This window comes from Ptychodera flava, chromosome 4 (assembly GCF_041260155.1).
Source record: "Ptychodera flava strain L36383 chromosome 4, AS_Pfla_20210202, whole genome shotgun sequence".
Taxonomy (NCBI): domain Eukaryota; kingdom Metazoa; phylum Hemichordata; class Enteropneusta; family Ptychoderidae; genus Ptychodera; species Ptychodera flava.
Window position 1 is genome coordinate 32,778,233 of NC_091931.1, and position 20,883 is coordinate 32,799,115.

The 20,883-nt window shown below is 38.5% G+C and overlaps 1 protein-coding gene and 1 long non-coding RNA gene across 2 annotated transcripts; both read left to right on the top strand.

Annotated features, from left to right (window-relative positions):
* The first annotated feature begins 10,635 nt into the window (after positions 1-10,635).
* Positions 10,636-12,180, top strand: LOC139132248 (uncharacterized). The gene is made up of 2 exons (XM_070698637.1): positions 10,636-10,970; positions 11,764-12,180. The coding sequence occupies exons 1-2, from the start codon at positions 10,773-10,775 to the stop codon at positions 12,178-12,180; spliced, it is 615 nt and encodes a 204-aa protein (XP_070554738.1). The 5' UTR covers positions 10,636-10,772.
* A 4,855-nt stretch (positions 12,181-17,035) lies between these two features.
* On the top strand, positions 17,036-18,570 carry LOC139131534 (uncharacterized). Its single transcript, XR_011552148.1, has 2 exons — positions 17,036-17,973; positions 18,334-18,570. It is a non-coding gene; the product is annotated as an uncharacterized lncRNA (long non-coding RNA).
* Positions 18,571-20,883: the final 2,313 nt, after the last annotated feature.

The window sequence follows — 20,883 nt, forward strand, 5'->3', positions numbered from 1 at the left end:
AAATTGCAATAAATTTGCCTGTTTCCATTGAAAAATTCAACAAGTGAAATTCCACACTGAAAGATCTACATCTGTACATCATTTTTAGGAACTGTGCTATGACGTGTTATAAATATGCAGTATTTCTTAACGTATTACGCTTATAAGTAAATTTCATTAAATATGCAAATTAGACCTTAATTATCATGATACTGGTAAATGTCTTTGCACACTATTACAGGACTAGATTTTGTAAACTTTGCAGAATTTCTATACACATCTTAATTATGAAAATTCATCAAATATGCAAATTAGCAATTAATTGACTTAACACTGCTAAATGCCATTGCACACTATGGTGGTCCTGGGAGATCAACATCTGTACCACATTAGTCAAATTTGATGCAGGATTCCTTACATTACACTTATCATAAATATTCATTTAATATGCAAATTTGCAATAAATTGACAAAATACTGATGTAAATCTTTGTCTGTTATCAGAGTTGTGTGACCAACACCAGTACTAAATTTCATCACCATCTTTCTAGAAACCTAGCTTTTTCAAATTCACTAATCATGCAATTTAGTACTAATTATTCACGCCACGCCAAAAACAATGGTTTTGCATATGTATTTCATAGTTTTATGTCCTTGTACCAAGTATGAAAAGAATTGGCTCAGGCATGTCTGAGCTACCTGCATGCACAAATGCACAGACTCATGCAACCATAAGTCCCTCACTGAACTTACCTCCGTGGGGACTAAATGTGTGTACACAATGCAACAAGACCTCTAATATGTGATATTTCTTTGAAAAATATCATATAGAAAATATAGTTTTACTGTACATAGAAAGATAACATTAATGCTTTCTATGATAAATATGCATAATATCTCTGACACATTGAAATTTGTGGGATTCAAGATTGATCAACTTGCCATTTGGCACAGTGTATGAATGTGATATTCAAGATGGCTTACATCTATTTGAATATATTCCAATACATTTTAAAAAACACTAGAGAAACACATACCCGGTAGATCATCCTACGATATGACAGAGACAGAAATACATGTTATGCTGTAAAAAGCTTGTTAGGAGGTTTTATTTACCATTAAAATATCTGTATTACATTGTAAAAGAGTGATACACAATCAACCAAGTGTTCTTACATATGCAGGCCTTGGAAAAAACTAACATATATTTTCCTTAATTACAAGGTTACAATGCAATGTAATTTGAACTACTGGAGGAATCAATTAAATCTTACATACGTGAGGAAGTTTCAAGTATACATGTACATCAGTGTACAGCTGATACAATGTCAATCCTGCAATTGGGGATGAGATCATTATCCCATGTAAATCAGCATGCAGTATTGTGATAAAAGTCTTTACTGTGTAACAAGAGAATTTCACAATACACAGCTTTAATACTTGGCTGCATATTTTTACAGGCATACCAATGGGAACATAAAGCCTAAGACTGACCATTGTACATAATCTGAAATATTCTGAGAAAATGATGCATCATACCTATAGCTGCATAAAACAGGTTCACAAAGTTTTCTATTCTCAAATATGTTGCTTTTAACCAACTGAACTGGGGTCCACTAGACCTATTCAAAGTATTGGTTGTTATGTTGTAAAGTTGGTTGTAAAGTGACCTATTGACTGACAGAGCCCTGCTGTGGAGTCCAGAGAATAACTACGTGTGTGTGACAAATTTGTGTGACAAATTTGTTGGTATGTACCTGTCGGTTTCAGTGAGTGTTTTCTCAAGGATTTGGAAAGGTGGGACACTGTGATCTATGATGGTTAAAATAGGGGGGGTCACTGAGTGAGTGAAGCACTGCAAAGTCACTGAGGAAGAAATGTAGTGGAGGGCTTTTTCCAATTGACAATTGATGTCATGAATACATTCATTTCTAAACAACATGGAAACTCTCTTTTAATGGTTTGTGACATATTGGTAGCATTAAAAGTTCTCATTTGTAAGCAAGTGAATGGCAGCGGATAGAACTCAACTGTGTTATGTAGAGTGTAGAGACTATTTCTGACACTTATTGATGAAGAGGGTGGAAATCTTTGCTAGCTCATTTCAGGACAGCTGTAAAAATTCACAATGTCACATTAAGATCATCCCTAAGAACATGTCTGCCAAATATCAAAGCTATCAGATGAGTAACTTTTGAAACACAAATATTTTGACCAAAAATGGCAAAAATTGACCAAAAAATACGAAAATTGAAGATTTCATCAAATTTCAATATATCACACTAAGACAACCCCTAATATCAAAGGCATCAGACAAGTAGTTTTTGAGAAACACATTTTTTGACCAAAAATGGCAAAAATAGCACCAAAAAACAAAATTGCAGATTTCGTCATATATTCAATATATCATATTAAGTTTATCTGTAGGAACCTGTATACCAAATATCAAAGCTGTCAGATGAGCGATTTTGATGAAATAAAGTTTTGACCAAAAATGACAAAAAAATTCCTTAAAAATACAGATTTGCACATATCATCACAATTTGAACAAATCTAAGTTGGGCTATCCCTTGGGATCTGTATACCAAATAATAAAGCTGTCTGACCAGCGGTTATGAAGAAGATTTTTTACCAAAAACGCCTTTTTTGGCACTAATTTGGATATTTTCAACAATATCAAAAAATTGAAAAAATTGGTTTCTCAAAATCATATAAATCATCTACACAACAAATATCAAATCAGTAAGTATGGCGGTTCTCAAGATATTTGAGAGGACGGATGCCTCACAATTAGACATACATATACATACATACATACATACATACATACATACATACATACATACATACATACATACATACATACATACATACATACATACAGACAGACAGACGCCGGACGGATACCCATCCCAATAGCTTCTATAGACTATAGTAGCTAAAAATAAGCTCATTCACACTAACTGCAGAGCTAAAATAGAATTTAACCATTTGATTCCATGTCTGTTCTTTTTAAAGTTATATTCCTTGGAATACAAGTAAACAAGTACTGATAACATATATACTTGTAAATATCTATTTTTCATAAGCTTGTCAGACTGCTAAAGGTGTGCTTGTGATTTTCTGATAACATGAATTTTACTTATTGCAAGCAATAGTTTTGATCTCCAAAGCAAGTTTCAGATGTAGTTTTGAGCTTTTGCTCTTGATAATGGAATGGGACTTCATGTACTGTATTCACAGTTAGTCCAATTTGCAATAATCTGCAACATAAATCTCTGTACCCTGTCCACAAGTTGACATTGCCTGAAATCCATATCGCACAAGCTTGAAGATATATCTCCTTGGAAGCCATCATTGTTTACAGCCGGGGGGGGGGGGGGGGTCAGAGGAATGTGAAGGGGGTCACTCAAAATATTGAAAGCTATAAGGGGGGGTTACTCAAAATGTTGAGAGAAAGAAGGCGGTTACTCAATTTTTGGTGCAAAATTAATGAAAACGTACCTCTCAGATTGCACCACTTCACACATCAATTTCTACAAATTTTTACTCAGTAAAATTACACATTGAAAACACCCCTGAGATTACGCCAAACTGCACCAATGCACACTACAATTCTCAAATTTTTCCATGCAAGGGAGAGGAGCAAGCCTGTCGGACACTTTCCCCATCAGCCTTCCGCATGTTCTTCAATCAGTACTTTCAGTGTCTACCCTATCAGATATCCCAGTGAGGACCCTGTTATGATACCCATCCATATTAAACAATTATAGAAATACATGTATTGAAATTTAAGTTTTCAAAAGTGAGTGTGGGGGGGGGGTCAGTCAAAATTTTCATGTAAGAGAGAGGGGGTTACTCAAATTCATCATGGTTTGGGGGGGGGGTACTTGAAATTTTAGAGTTTCCGACAAAATTCCTCCAACATCCCCCCAGGCTGTAAATAATGACAGCTCCCAATGAAATTTGGGCTGCAGTGTAGCTGTATCTTTTGATGAATTTTTCACAATTTTTTAATATCAACTCTAGTTTCTTGTTCTTCTTCTGAAAGCTTACTGGGAAACAAAGTACCTATATATATCATACATGTGCACATTGCAATGTTATTGACCAGTATATGTAAATCTGGGTCCTGATTGACATGTACACCTCTGGAGCAGAAAAAGTGATAATGGAATGTTTATAAACAATCATCACAAGTGACAATTACCTACAGGTTTGTTATTATACTACTGAGATCACCATGATACTGAGGGGAGGCATGAAATAATAATTGTGTTTTCTCAGTGCTCTGAAAGTTGAATTTTTCCTCTCTTTGAGCTGGACTACCTTAAACAGTTCTGTGTACAAGCTGTAATATGATGATGCTTAGTATTGCGGGTTATATCTGTTAAGTTGCCCACTGTTTGTCTGTGGTAGGTGTAGTGGTTTAGGAGTTTTTGATCCTAACATACATGTACATACAATCTGTGTGCTGAGCAGTGTAAGGGTTCACGTCTGTCCACCATACTGACTAATAGGAAATCCTCTACCAAATGGAGGTGCAATCCCACTGTCTTCATCTTGAGAAAACTGTCCCTGGTAGCTGGTTCCTTTCTTTGCGTGGTAAAATGCTGCCTTAAAGTCGGTTTTTGGATTTATCTTGCTTCCTCTTCTGCATGGATATACACACCTGTTCCCTAACATAGTAATAATAATAAACTCATGGAAGACAATCATGGACCAATCATGGAACATAAAACATATACTTTCTCTTTACAAAAGTTAGTTTATTTGTGTGTTAAATATCAAAGAATTCTTGTGTAAAAAAAACAAAAAATTTATTTTTCTCTCCGCTATATACATATTTCTCTAACGTAGACATCTCAACCACACCGTTTCTTCTTGCTCAACCAATGTCCTGCGCAGTTTAAGAATGAGAATTGCTGTAACATGTATGCTGCGTATAGTATCTGGATGGATTAGTGTTAGCTGATGCACCTACATAGTTGCTGCTGGCAATGTCAATTAAAATACAGAAATGTATCAGTGAACCTGTGTTTCCAATTAGTATTCTTGTAATCGTAAACATGCTAGCTATATAAAGACAATTAAAATACAGAAATGTATCAGTGAACCTGTGTTTCTAATTAGTATTCTTGTAATCGTAAACATGCTAGCTATATAAAGACAACTAATATAAAACACTTTGTGCAAGTTACAAGATACCAGTTCCAGCACATCTTTGCAACAACCACTTGTGTATATATACTTGGGAGTAAGGACTGAAAAGGAAAAAACTTACCTGTTGTTTGATCATTTCCATTCATCTTTCATTGCAAATGTCATGGCAAAGTCCTATTCAAAGCCCTCCACTTTGTTCTTTACTGCTCTTTGTCAAGGCAATGGTATTTCTCATCCTTGACATTGCAGCATTCACTGCTGATCCTGAATTGTAAACAGATAGACTCATGATTACTAACTCTTTAAATGACAATGATAACCTGAATGATTAAAATACATTTGATGATGGGATGTTAATGAATTTCAAACACTCATAATAATAATAACCCTAATGATGATAAGCATTACACACATGTAAACATTCTAAATAAGATGACCCAGGTCTATCCACAATACAATTACTCAGCATCGCAGGTGACCCCGGTCAACCATCAACAAATACATGTACACGCTATGGAGATGATCCTGGGCAATCCAGAATACAAATACAGGTACACATTATTGAAGATGACCCAGGCCTATCCTGAATACAATTACAAATACAGGTACAGTGTTTTTATTGAAGATGACCCAGGCCTTTCCTGAATACAATACAATACAATACAATACAATACAATACAATACAATACAATACAATACAATACAGGTAAACATTGTTGAAGATGACCCAGGCCTATCCTGAATACAATACAATAAAATACAGGTAAACATTAATTGTTGAAGATGACCCAGGCCTATCATGAATACAAATACAGATACACATTATTGAAGATGATACAGGCCTATCCTGAATACAATACAGGTACAGACTGTTTGTATTGATGATAGACATTGGTCATCTCCCATTATGTATTCTACATAGGCCTGAGTCATCTTACCTGTACATACTGTGTGCATGTATGTGTATTGTGGATTGGCCTAGGTCATCTTCCATTGCATATATTATGTGTATTTTGGATATGTCTGTGCCATCTTCCATACCATGTGAATGCATTTGGATTGAGGATAGGCCTGGGACATATTCCATATCGTGTGCATGTAGGCCTGGGTCATCTTCCATACCGTGTACATGTATTTGTGGATAGGCAGCGGTCACCTTCTGTCATGATGTGTACCAGTACTGAGTAACACTGTATTGTGGATAGGCAGAGGTCATAATATTTGCATGAAGATATTGCCCAGGATATTGTCCAGTTGAATGTTTACCACGCTGAACAACAAGCAGCACACTGCGACATGCCAAGTCGTGTTCGATTACAAGTAAGCAAAAACGATAATTGCACAGGTTGTCCGCAGAGTTGCAGGGTAGGACTAGTTACAAAACATGAAAGTGTACCAGGAATAGTTTGTTGAATTTCCATGCTAGTGTTTGAATAAGAGAAGAATCAGTTTTTTTTCTGTAAGACATCAAGTGGCCATTATAGGAAAAAAATTGTGAGACTGGAACGAGAGTGACGCTTTCTCACAATTGGTGAGAATCTCTTAATTGCCATTCTCACTGCTATCGGTGAGAATAGTTTAATTCTCACCATTGAGCACTGAGAAATGCACTTCTTGATGAGATAATAGATTCTCACCGATGGGAATGGAAATTCTCACTAAGCACTGTGAGAATGGTAATTTTTACAGGGCTATTGACAAAGGTTGAGACGACCCAACCTAGCCAAAATTAGCCAAACCAGCATAAACCACCAAAAACGACCCATATCATCAAGTAAACGACCTAAAACAAACATTCTAGGTATTCAGGGATACAATAAAACTCCACCTTCTGGAGAAACCGTCGACAGAATTGCGGGCAGCCATGTTGTTGGTACTATCAATTACCAAGTTGTGGGGCTCATTTCGATGACACAACTGAAAACGAAAATAACTTCAGCATCGTAACTGGGCTCACCGAAGGAGGGCGCTTTTTCAAACTTTGTGCAGTGCAGTGCTAGTGGGGCATAATTGACGAATTTTCGAAAACATGTGGTCTCCAGACTCTCATTCACCGGCCAATAATGTGCAGGTGAGTGAAACTTTCCATGGTAACCTGCATGCACGCATATATATGTTTGTGTGCATGCATGCATGCATGCACATATATGCAGGTATGTGTATGTACATGTATGGAACCAGGGCCACGGCACATGTTATCTTAATATTTGGTTTGTAGAATTTATTCAAATAAATTAATGTTGGTATCAAAAAAAATGTGAATGAGCTGTAAAAATGTAATAAACTAAAAACTTTGATCTCATTCCTTGGTAAGCCACTAAGGGACGATTCAGAATTTACTTCCAGGGAGGGGGTTGGAGGATTTTCTATTTTCTGGGTGATTTTTTTCCATGGCCCCCCTAGTAAATTATAGAAAAAATCTATGCCCCCCCTCATCTTTGCTGGTTTTTTCCATGGCCCCCCCCTAATATATACATGCATGCTCATACACTATAGACATATCCAGTCTAACAAGTTGCAGGAACTGTAGTGGACATTTAATCGATGATATAACAAATCATTTCAGGGTATTGGACTACAAAAAGAATGATTTGCAGGGACTGCAAGTGGCACACTTTTGGAAAGGGTAGCAATAAACATATCTGGTTGTAAATTTCTGAAGAAAAGTTAATTACTAAATATGAATACTTTTTCGTTATGTCTCACTGATACATATGATGCACACAAAGACAAGCAAAGATGTCAGTTAGAAATGGTGAACAGAAAATCAGAGGAGCAGATAATTGGCAAAGTGATATATATCTTGAAGTTTAATGATACATCATTTGCAGATATCCAGATATTTCTGGAAAGTGAGATGTACATGCACAAGTTCAGCATACATTTTCATTTGATGATGCTGAATATTTGCAGACTCATGGTGAAAGTTTTAAACATTAGGAATTAAAATTGGTGAAAGCCAACTTGTTTTTACTTTTCTCTTTTTTTTCTAATTTAGTTGTCATAAAACCAAGTAGCTGCCACTGAAAGCAACAATGCTCAGGAATTTTTAGAACATTTCTTGAACAAAACACCTTATCAAAAACATGAATTCACATGTTATTCTGCTCATTCCATTAACAATCCAATGTTCATATTAAAATGCAGATACCCTGTGTAAGTCAAAGTTCACATTTTGTCAGCAGTATTTTTCAAAATTGACAGAGCATTCATATTTCAATTTTTTTAACAAACTTTAATTTTAAAATAGTCATGATGCGCATGTTTTCAGATGACATGAAACAATACATGCTAATTTGTTTTTTTTTTGCCTTTCTGCCAGCCGCCACTGAGAAATATTTAATTATACATATCAGAATGAATGGGACACAAAAGTATTAGCATCTATACACAATGTGTAAGCCTATCCACATTTCTCCTAGCCTCATACACACTGAGATCACTTCTTGGACTACAGCAAATTTCTTGTGTACACAATATTTCAACAATCCGACACCATAGCATTGATGCAGTGCCACATGATCTTCTGGATGCACATACAGGATTATTGGAATATCAACCCTTTTGTAAATTTTTCACCATATATTTTTGACAGTAATACATAATATTTTTAAGGAAAGGGAACAAGTTTCATCTGTTTTGGGCAACGAAAGGATATTTGTTTTTATGAATGACCATGACAAAGACAATTTACATGTTAGACAGATGGTATGTTTTGACCATCTCAGTTGCTGATGGCTTTGATTTGAAGTGTTGAATTTGTAGAACTTCTTCAACTGTAGAAAATTTTTCAATACACAGAACACCATTGTAAAAACATGGTTGAAACTTCTGACACCATAATATTAATGTATGCTACTTTCTGAATGCTCACAGTTTTTTTCAAAGCTATATTTCTCATCAAAGATGACAAGGAAACCCCCTCATACCATATATTTTCAAAAAGTAGAGAATCTAAAGTTTAGTATGGTAGCAGTAGTGTACTCAAAGGATGAAGTGGGTGTATATTTAGGGTAAAAAACCTCAATTTTGGTATTAATGATAAAAATTAAGTCATAAACTAGACAGTTTTCTGAAATGTAATATTTCACTTGAAAGGAGAGTATATGTAGAAAAAAACAACTATTTTATTTGGCATTATCCATCCTCATTTTAAAATTGTAGGGGTTTAAAGCCTGACACTCTAATAATTGATTTAAATCATGATCAGCAAAATTAAAATGCCTCCTATTAAAAATGTAGAGCTTTATTGCCGAACAAAACCAATTGATAGTTGTTTTGTTACATAGCATTTAAAAAACATAATGTGAAAATTTCAGTAAATTTGACCCAGCCGGAGTGGAGTTAAATTCTTTGGAAATTTTCAAATTGGGAGGAAAAAGAAGCCAAGAAATCGGGTGATTTGCAACATTTGCATAAATTAACACTTCTTTATCACACAACTTTCAACTGCTTTACAAGCTACAATGTAAACCCAACCTTAAAAAGACATTTGCTGTAATTTTTAGCATTTGTTCAATGTTCATCTCTGTGTATCAGCATTTGTTTGTTATTCTATCACTACATAGAACACCAAATGCTGTATTTAGCAACATACCAATGTGAACATAAATGACCATTGTTATTGTTGACAAATGAATTCTAGTCTGGACTTGATCCAAGATCTCTTTTCGTCAAAAACAACCCTGACTGTTCGCTGTATGGTTTGTGTCGACATGCTATTAAAACACTGGACATTTCATGACGGTTCAGGGAGGAGAACAAGATAGTACAGTAGATGCATAAAACAAACCACTGTGAATATTACCGAATTTAGCAGCTAAAGGAGTCAAACTAAACATGTTGAGTTTATCTGTCACCCAGGTAGCGTCTATGGTTCTCTTTTGTAGAGATCAGAAATTCTGGGCAAATATTGAATTGATGTTTTTTTCCTTGGCCCCCCCTAAAAGATTGTGGTATTTTTGTCTGGCCCCCCTAAATTTTCTTGGGTAAAATGGGTGGCCCCCCCCTGAAATCCTCCACCCCCCCCCCCTGGAAGTAAATTCTGAATCGTCCCTAACACGACAACGGGGAAATTCCCTGTGCTACACTTTACGTTGTAAAAGCATAACAATCTTGCACAGCGCCCTGTATTGAAGAAACAAACCGAACCCTTTAACTCGTTGATGGCATGTATAGGAATTTGCAATGATCGAAAATGCCGGCTGGTTTTCGCCGTTTTTGGGGCGGTTTCTCCAGAAATCTGAACATATTTCATCCCTGTGCTTATTTTAGGTCGTTTACCTTGATGATAGGGTCGTTTATGGTGGTTTATGGTGGTTTGGCTAATTTTGGCTAGTTTGGGTCGTCTCAACCTTTGTCAATAGCCATTTTTACAGTGAGAATCAACCAGACTAATCATTCACTGGTGAGAATCAACCAGACTCACTGTTCACTTGCGAGAATTAACCAGGTTGTTTCACACCGGTGAACAACAAGTCTGATACTATCTCCACTGTGCTGTGATTGGTTGAGTAAATATTAATATTCATGAGATACGTATAAAAGGGGGAAACCCAGTGATCCAGGTGTCACATCACACGGCGGAGCAAGTGCAGCACGAGGGTTTCTTCTACTGCTCCTCACGGTACCATGAGTCAGCCACAGAGACCTCGTCCGCCACCTGCTGCCAGCATTGAACATCCACAGACTCCGCCCACAACACCCTCCCCAATGGGACCGCCAACGAGCCAACCATCTACTAGCGCACAGCAAACGGCTACTCCGACTACAAGGGCTACTGTGACAGAGGCGGTTGGGGCTGCGTCGACTTCAGCTCAACAGACTATGGTGAGTATTACAAGTATAGTAAATGAAGCATTTTCTTTGCATATATGTTGGCGGTCAGGGCTATGGCAGGTTGAAATATAACTACAGCGGTTTAGTAAAGGTTTGTTTTTAGCTGTATTACAAAAAAAAAGGTGTCAACGTGTACTTGCCAGTACAAGGATACAACGGATGGAAGCTGTGATTGGAATGAGAGCTTGTCAAGACGTAAAGTGCCATGGAATTTTTTCCTTTTTTTTCTTTTCTTTGCACGTTTTGGAATTTGCATTGTTTTTGGTGCATGCAGTGAAAATTATTCGGAACTATTTGCCAACGGGTAATTGCAGTGCACAACTTTACTCTGCCACGACATTTACTTGAATGTGAGCCTATTACATGGAAATTTTGGCTGACAATAGGATGTACATAAAAGGAGACGGCTGGTGTCGCCTGAATGGGTTTTTGACACGGGTTACCGCTGGTGTCGCCTGAATGGGGTTTTGACACGTGGTTTGAGTAGCGGATAGGTGTCCCACGAGGTGGTCTGACACATTACTTGTATAGGTGTCCCATGTGATGGTTTGACACGGTGGAAATGATATTTGGTGTCCCCTGAGTGGTTTGACACGCAGAGATTGTCAATAATATGTGACAGGGAAACATTGCCTTGCTTCAGCAGCATGTGAAGGGAGAATCATAATGCAGTAACTGTGATTTAAATGGCGTAGCCGTATATTGGACTTCTGGCGTGTAATGACCAGCATCGAACGCAAAGTATGTGACTGGTAAGATCCGTATGTCTTTGTATTTTACACAGGTGGTGCAGCAAGATGTTCTCACTGCTACCCAGATGGTGACGAGACAAAAGGAGGCGGCCGAACGATTTCAGCGTGCGTTATCAGAGCTGAAACTATATGCGGAACGGGAGCCGGTGATCTTTCAGGCAGAAGAGGCCTTGGCGAGATTGCAGCTGGTGGTAGACACGGCAATGGAGGCCCGTCATCCAGAATATGAACGATATTTAATAATGTTAAGAATTTTGCGAAAAGAGAAAGATTCTGAGGGCTTGCCCACCATGTTGTTGGCTCTAGTCGGTAATAAAAGTCAGGCAGATATTATAGAAAAGGTAGCGAAAATAAAGAAGGCAGTAGGGGAAGGTGGCGCAAGGGATACCCGATTACGTAGTCGACTCAACGGAGACGTATCTCAACACGTTGTTGGAATTGTGGCTTAAGTTAACGGGTCATTTTGCTAGAGTGTTATAGAGAGGTAGAGAAAGGGAGCGAGAGCGAGATAGATCTGGGGAAAGAAAATAGATTATTATAATGAGAAAGAGTGAATTGGATGCTCATTTTTGTTCAGTTATAGAGGAACAAATGACTGCTTTAACGGACTGATTTGGATTTGACTCGTAACATGATGACTATGAATATAATAAAGATGAGGCAATGATAATTATGGAAACATTTTTATTTTCTTTTTGCGTTTCTGGTGTTTCACGGATGACCGATCGGAAGTTTGTGGGATGATTGTGACGATTTTTCGATATTATTTACATGTCCATGATACATAATATAGTGCAGCCTTGGAGTCTGGTGAACTAACGCCATTCATCCAAGAAAAGAGTATTTGGCTGCACATGGTGGTAAAAATTGCCACCTGCGACTGTTTGCCACCTTGTTTTTTGGTTACATACTGAAAATCTGCCTTAATGAGTAAGATATCTATCTGGTTCTTGATATGACTAGATAGGAAGGTCAAATTTTCCCCTTTATAATTTTCAGACATTCGCTGGTTCCGAAAAATTCCGGAATGGGAGAGGAAAATTAACCTTGACCCAAGTAACGCTGCCCTTGATAATCTGCTTAGGAAAATCTCCTGGACGAGTTGGGACGCAACAGCGCCCCCAGTGGCGGCACTCCCTCACCCAAGATTAGTTTCATCTGGTTCGGTAAAGCCTCGGCAAGGGATTTACCATTTCGGGACCCTAAGTTTTTTAAGGCAGGAGAGGTGCACAACCACGTGGAACAGTGGGAAGCTTTGCTGACCGATCAAGATCAACAACACCAAGTATTAAAGTGGATACGGAATGGGGTTTCCATATTTAACTTTTTAAGACCATTTAAGGGTCAATTCCGTGGGGAGTATTATGATTGTGCATTTCCTCCACCAGTTTACTTCCCGAATAATCCAGTTTGTCAACAATACTCTAATTTTATTACTGCCACGTTATTGGAGAGGGTGAGGACGGGAGCATTGAGATTTGGGGAAAGTAGGTGAATGTAGGCCTCCGTATATAGTGATGCCGTTAACCGTGGAACCTACCAAACCACGGTTATGTCATGATCAAAGATATCTCAATAATTGGATGAAAGATGTTCCCTTTACACTTGATCAAATTACCGATGTGCCCAGATATTTGCGTCAGTCACATTATCAAACTAAGATTGATGATAAAAGTGGATATGACCATATTAACTTGACACTTACAAGCAGGGCGATGTTAGGTATTCAATGGGGAGGTTGGTGGTTTGTATATGCCACACTACCATTTGGTTGGAAATGTTCGCCATTTGTGTATCAGACAATAGGGCTTTCTGTGATGAATGAGATTAGGAAATATGGAGTACCTTCATCTCTTTATATTGATGACAGACATGCAGGGCAATTAGTTCTGGATAATAATTGGTCAAATTTTGATAAGGCGGATGCGGCCTGCTACATTATGTGTTATGTGGTCACAGCTCCTTGGGGTATTTCATTGCGCTCGATAAGTGTATACTTATACCTGTGCAGGTCCTCGAATTCCTTGGCTTCTTGGTTGATACAATCCGTTGTGCGTTTGCTATTTCCGAGGTTAAAAAACAGAAATTTGCGCACTTGAGGGAGAATATACTACGGGAGCCACACTCCACACTGAAGACCATACAGAGGTTTTTAGGGAAATGTATGGCATTTCGTTTGGTCTTTCCGGGCGCCAGGTTGCATATCAGACATATGGCATTATCCATAGCACAGGCAGATAGAGCGCCTAGAGGGAAAATTCCCTTAACAGGCAAACTGAGAGACGAGATTAAATCATGGGAACGTATTGATCAGGGTAAAGATTTGGTACGATGGAAAACAGAGAACACATCTCTATATCTCTAGCATCAGATGCTTCACTGACGGGCTGGGGAGGGGTGATAGAAATTGAGGGTAGCTTGTAAAAGATGGGCGATTATTGGCCAAATAGTATAGCTAGCAAATCCACTGCATATCAGGAGATACTTGCACTTCTTAAAGTACTCCAAGCCTTACGACATTGGGTTCGCGATACATGGGTAATTGCAAGTAGTAGTACAGCATTCATCGGTTGCTGGGAGAATTTTGGTGACCGTAGTCTTGATCTCAATGAAGCCACCAAGCAATTGTTTGATACGGTAGAAGGTCTCGATATTTTCCTTAATCTGTTGTATGTAAGATCGGATCAAAACCCGGCTGATCGCCCTTCGCGGAAATTGTCGTCATCAGATGCAAGACTCCTTCCGCATCTGTGGGAGACTGTAGAAATACGGTTTGGTGGGCCAAATGGACATTCCCTTGACTTAATGGCCCTTGATTCAAATGCGCAAAACGATTGGTTGGGGTGCCTTTGTAACACTTCACACCATGGGAAACTCCAGAATCCAGGGGAGTTGATATGTTTGTTCAAACGACGAAGGGTCATAATTGTTACGTTTTCCCTCCCTTTTCTCTGGTGGGTCCGGTCCTGAAGTTCTTAGAGGAAGACAGAGCGCTAGTCACAATTGTTGTCCCAAAGACATGCCCTAGGAAATATTGGTGGCCGCTAATTGAAAAAAGGGCTATTGGCTGGGTAAGGTTGGCTAAAGCAGGGGAAGTGGCGTTTGAAGTCCCAACACGAGAGGGGGGATGGGTGCCAAGGTCGGCCTTTTATGATATGTACGCGTTTCGTTTAGATTTCCGTTAGGATTACACCTAGCTGTGCATTTGAGAAGAGCGCCCTCTGCAGATAACAATGACGCTGATCGATGATCAACGACATGGATCGATGATTATTTGTGTCCCTAATTGTGTGGTACGGGTATATCTATTGTGTTGAGATATTTCTTTTGTGTTATGTACGGTATATAGGGATTGGTAGAATTTGGTTTATTTTTTCCAGGCCCCTTCTGTAGGAGCGCCGCGACTCTGGTTACCAGCAGTTCATTGCCCAGAATGTGAATACCCAAATGACGTCGGGTACAACTTTTGTCAACAGTGTGGGTATGCATGTAATCCCAGACATGAAAGTACACCGGGACAAGTGATTCCTGCCGTTGATATAGATAATATTGATGAGCGGCTGTTGCAGGTGACCACGGCAGTTCAAGCAAAACCATACAATACAAGGAAAACACGCCTCCGGAGGGAAATGGAAGATTTCCTGAAGGGCATGACGCCACCCAAACACATTGTTGCGGCCTCTCCTAAAGATATTTTACGTTTTCTCATATGGAAAGACAAGGATGGACGGACAATACTCCATAGAGAGGATTGCGATACTAGGGTAACATCATGTGACTGTCCTAGTCGATTAGCATTCAAAACAATAGATTCATATATAGGACAGATAAGAACGATATTTGAGGATGTGGGTAGAGGGGGGAGTGGGACCCTCGACTGGGTTTAGGAAATCCCGCCGCCAGTAGGAGGGTTAAAGATTACTTGAAGTTTGTTACTAAAGAGCAACTGAAGCTAAATCTTGTACCTAAGGGACCGAGCACATTAACGGCGGGGGGGGGGGGGCGGAAGAGAAAATGGGGGGGGGGCCACGAAAAAAAATGAGTGTTCTTGGGTGGGCCATGAAAATTCCAAGGAAGGTAAGGGGGGCCACCAAAATTTTTTACACCATGACAGACAGAGAATATTTTCAGCATTTTGTTCCTTGTTGAAGTTGGAGTTCCTTGTTAAACTTCTTGTAGCGTGATGAAATACCAAGTCTTGAACCTCACAATGCAGTTGTTCTGTGTAAAATCAGCAATATTATGATTAAAATAGCACAACACAATACTGACAAGTATATTCCCTTACAAAACTGAACTGCCTATTAGCCAGTCCACATAACTGTGTGGAACAGGTGGCATGGCTATTTGAGGGAAAATAGGCAGTCCATAGCAGCCCAACCTGCCACATGCCAGTATTGGAAATACGACATGTTAAAATTTGAACATTCATCACAAGCTATGCATGTGAAATCAGGCTCAGCCATGTGAAGTAACCATTCATTAGCAGTCCTATTGAATTCATGACAGAAGGGAAGATTGTCAATGGATTGAATGGTAGCTTACACATGTGGCAGTAAAAATTTAGACATGCATTAATAAACTCCAAGGACTGACTTGTTTGTCAATTCTCATGTTTTCATATCCCTATTGTCTATTTAATTTAAATAAATTAGGCAGCACTCATGTGTAGAGTTGTTTTTACTTGAGTTAAGTTTTTCAGGTGAAATTACTCATGTTTGCACAATAGAAATGTCACATGGGTCACATGCACTGGTTACCAGTTAAATTGTTCTCAGACTTAAATATTTAGTGGATACAGAAGCAACGGTTTTGCCATTTTAAAGTGACAGTGTAAAGCTGTAAGTTTTTGATTTTGTTAATATTTTTGTTATGTATTACTTTATTGGTTCACAAATTTAAGTTGAATTAGCTAGTTGATATTATCAATACAACCAACATACACTTTGTGTGCATGTATATTATAAAAGTCCACGTGTTATTGTGTTCAATTAAAGTTTAGTCCAGACCAAAATGTGTTTACCAACAATAACAATGCTGACTTTACATAATACAGGTTGTGAACACTGGACATTTGAACGTGTTTTAGAAAATAGAATAACATTTGCAATACTGGCTAACATGATTTTGAAAAGAGAGAAAAACCTGTAGTCGATGTACGAAGAACAAATTTCTGCCAAAATTATGAAGTTACAGACTATCCCTTAAATATAGTTAGAATTAATTTAATTCATCTCCATTCAAAAAAAAGAGACCAGGATTTTCAGCATAAACCAATGAATATGACAAGAGGGGAGTATGCAGATGGCTGCGAACGTCTGTGAGTAGTAAATTAAATCAGATAAATCAGCACAGATCAAATTTTAAACATCGTTTATTTTTATTTTCAAAATGTGAAATAATTAACACATGTTCACCGCTAAATATTCAATATGATCGGAACCTGCATTCTATTGAAAGGTACTCACATGGTTGGATCTGTCAATAAATTTTGTCAGATCATCACACAACGACGAACACACTTGCGACGGTTCTGCATCTGCCATTGTAAAACTTTCGCGATCACAACTTACATAAAACTTAATGGAAACGCAGTACAGGTACTGTTCATCCCCAAACCGTTCAAAAATCGAGCCGGATCGACTAACGGTTCTGACGATGTATGATGTCGTGACTTTGGAAAGAGTTGCGTTTCCGAGAGTGGACGGCACGCAACAGGGTATGAACGTAAGGGTCCCGTAAATGAGTATGCTGGAATTTAACAAGGCTGATCAGTATTGCAACGGGGTTCACTTAGTGTGCTGGCTTAGTGTGCTGGACTTCCGTATTTTAACTGATCTCTTCATATAAAGTCATTTTTGCTTATTAGAAAAATCTAAAAGAACAGTTTACGCGTACTTGAAATGTCAAAATTTTGCGACGGTCACGACCCTTGACCTTTCGAATTTGACCAATGCTTTGTGTTCCCACGCGATCGTTATCGGACACATTATGCGTTGCATCCCTCAAATGAGATAACGCATAGTTTTTTCAAGTATTAACGGCTGTTCAAATCTCCAGCTGAATCTTACGAATTATGGCTGATTTCTCAGTCATTTCTTCCCCCAGTGACGACACATTTTTAGTCAAAACAGCAAGTGAGTTAGGTCTATGTATGTTTCGGTGGACATTTCCCCGCGACATTGTTGGATGCAGTGACCGAGATAGCAAGTCGCCGTGGACGATAATTTTCCATTGATCCGGTAAGTATTTGAAATGCATATTTATAAAGGGCAATTACGAAATTAGTATGCCTTATAGAGAGGCTTTTCTCTGCACATCGATGTTTCCTGGGAAGCTTGGCTTTGTATATGGCCCGACATTTTAACCTGAGCTTTAGGGCCAGTGGCAACAACTAGTCAAGTCAATACAACTTACACAAGCCCAATACATTTCTAGATATGTTACACTTTTAATGTGTTAATTTTGCACTCGCAAAGATGCATGTAAAAATTCCTCTATGTGTATGTAACAAATCACACACATGTTCTGAAACTGTATTGTAAATTTGTTGTCTTAATAAATGTTGCTAAGTTCATTCTCTTCTTTCTGTTTCATTTCAGTGTGCATATCAGCCAAGGCCCAAGAAAAATTCGGCAAGAATAATCATGACCTACCTAAAGAAGTCTTCAATATCAAATTTCAAAACAAATAGGACATGAAAGACGAGACTTGGCCAGAGCTAAATGAACTCTTTTAAAAAACTAATCTTTGACTAAATCACTTTTCACTGTGTCTATGAAATTTGTTGAAGCCAAAAATTTATTAAATTGGTCATCAGACTTACAGATATAGGCCTATTTTGTGCTTTTTATTTTGAACGTTTGGAAAGGTGAGTCTGCTTGTGTTTGCTGTGATCAGGTGAGTCTGAGTTGCTTTTAACTCTGTTTGGCCTGTCTTAGTTTTAGGCCAAATATGGTTAAATTACATCTCTAACCAATTGTATCATATAATACATGTACACTAAAAGAGCCTGTGTAAAAAGTACTTGATTTCACTGGAATTTGATTTCACTTATTTGATATTTGCTTACACCTTGCAAACATGCAAATGTAACAATGTTTACCAAATTCGTAACAGCAACATCAATAAAAGTAAAATCTGGTGTCAATCAGTACTTTTCATGGTGCTCTTTTTCTGCCAGGATGACCCTGTCATTCATATGTGCATTCAAAATAACCGTTCGTTCACATACATGTGAACAGTTCAAAATAACCATTCGTTATTCAAAATAACCATTCGTTCACATTTATGTGAATGGCTAGCTGAAATGAATGTGTACTGCCTAACTGCCTATTCCCTATGCACATACAGTTAGCCATGCCAACTAGCCATGTGAATGCTAATTTCACATGGTACTGACAGGCATTCCTGTTCTATAAGCTAGCTGTAGGTGTTACAAGTAGTAAAGCTTGAACATATGTTATTTTGTTTATTATTTATATATTTATTTGTTTATTATTTATTTCAAGAATGCAAGAATGTTGTTTTCACTAAAGCATATATTAAAAGTTATAAGGATTATATATATGTGTACAACTTTGTACCCATGTAATCTTTCTTTTTTTTCGGGGGGGGGCCACAAAATTTTGTTGCCGGTGATGGGGGGCCACTAAAATTTTTGCTGGTGTTAGGGGGGGCCTGTAAAAATTTTTGCACCACATATTTTCTCTTCCAGCCCCCCCCCCCCGCCGTTAATTGTGCTCGTTCCCTAAACAGGCAACTCCAATACTTGTAGGGAAAGTTCGGAAGGTCATTTCTTACATCGACAGGGAGATTCAGACTTGTTTGCGTTCAAGCCCATTTCATGCTTTTTATATGCTGAGAGATAGAGCGTTCATTCTTGCTCTCATGTTTACAGGAGATCGTGCGAATGACTTGGCGATATCTGTAAAATCAGAAGAAATAGTAACATTGTCAAATGGGGGCCTACTTCTTAATCATGTTTGGGGGAAGACTTTGAGAGACGGGACTGCCCGGCTGGTGGCACTGTTACCCAACACCGATGTTCATTTATGCCCGGTCAGAGCCATCCATCAATATGTTGACATGAGTAGGTCTATGGGGGTTACCCTTTCACCAGGTTTTCTTTTTCGATCTACCAATAAAGAATAGGAAATTGTTAATGCACCAATTACGACAAATGCAGCGAATGCGAGGTTGCAACTTTACTTGCAAAAGTTGGATATATTTCAGTGTGAAACCATACATGGATTTCGTAGTTCTTGTGCTATTGCATTGGCGCTCTCAGGTACCCCACATGATGAAATCATGCAACATGTCGGATGGAAAAGGCCACAAACAGCATCATACTATACACAACTTTCAAAGGTAATGCTGCCCTCATCGACAGCAAATACTTTGAGCGTTGCCTCTTTTGACGAAATACAGAGGGTGTTCACCACAAGTAATGAATTGACGGGTGCGTCTCAGGCTTTTCCACCCTTGTAATTCATCCTTTCTTTATGACGATCAGAGCCGACCAAACTGTGTGAGATATTAAATGTATATAGAGAGGAAGGAATTTCCTAGATAGATGATTAACCAGTCAAATAAAATGATTCATGAGAAACTGTTTCCTGGGCTTGCCTTAGTATGTTTATTTATGTGTGTTGATGGGTTTGTTTTGATGAGATTTGGAGAGGAAGGCAATGGAATAAGCTAAAAACGTAGGGTGGAAGCAATTGGGCCCTCGCGACCACTCCACAACTATATCCAACGAAACATCACTGTGCAGTGAAGATAGGGAACTATCTCCACTGTGCTGTGATTGGTTGAGTAAATATTAATATTCATGATATACGTATAAAAGGGGGAAACCCAGTGATCCAGGTGTCACATCACACGGCGGAGCAAGTGCAGCACCCCGTACCAACCCACCCTTTACAGGGACTAGTTGGGTACATGGTACCGTGAGTCGCACATACATCATCATTGCGCAGTATACGAGGCCCCATCTTATGGGCCCTCGCGACCACTCCACAACTATATCCAACGAAACATCACTGCGCAGTGGAGATAGGGAACTCACTAATAATGGTGAGTCTGGTTCATTCTCACCTTAAAAATTACCATTCTCACAGTGCTTCGTGAGAATTTCCATTCTAACTGGT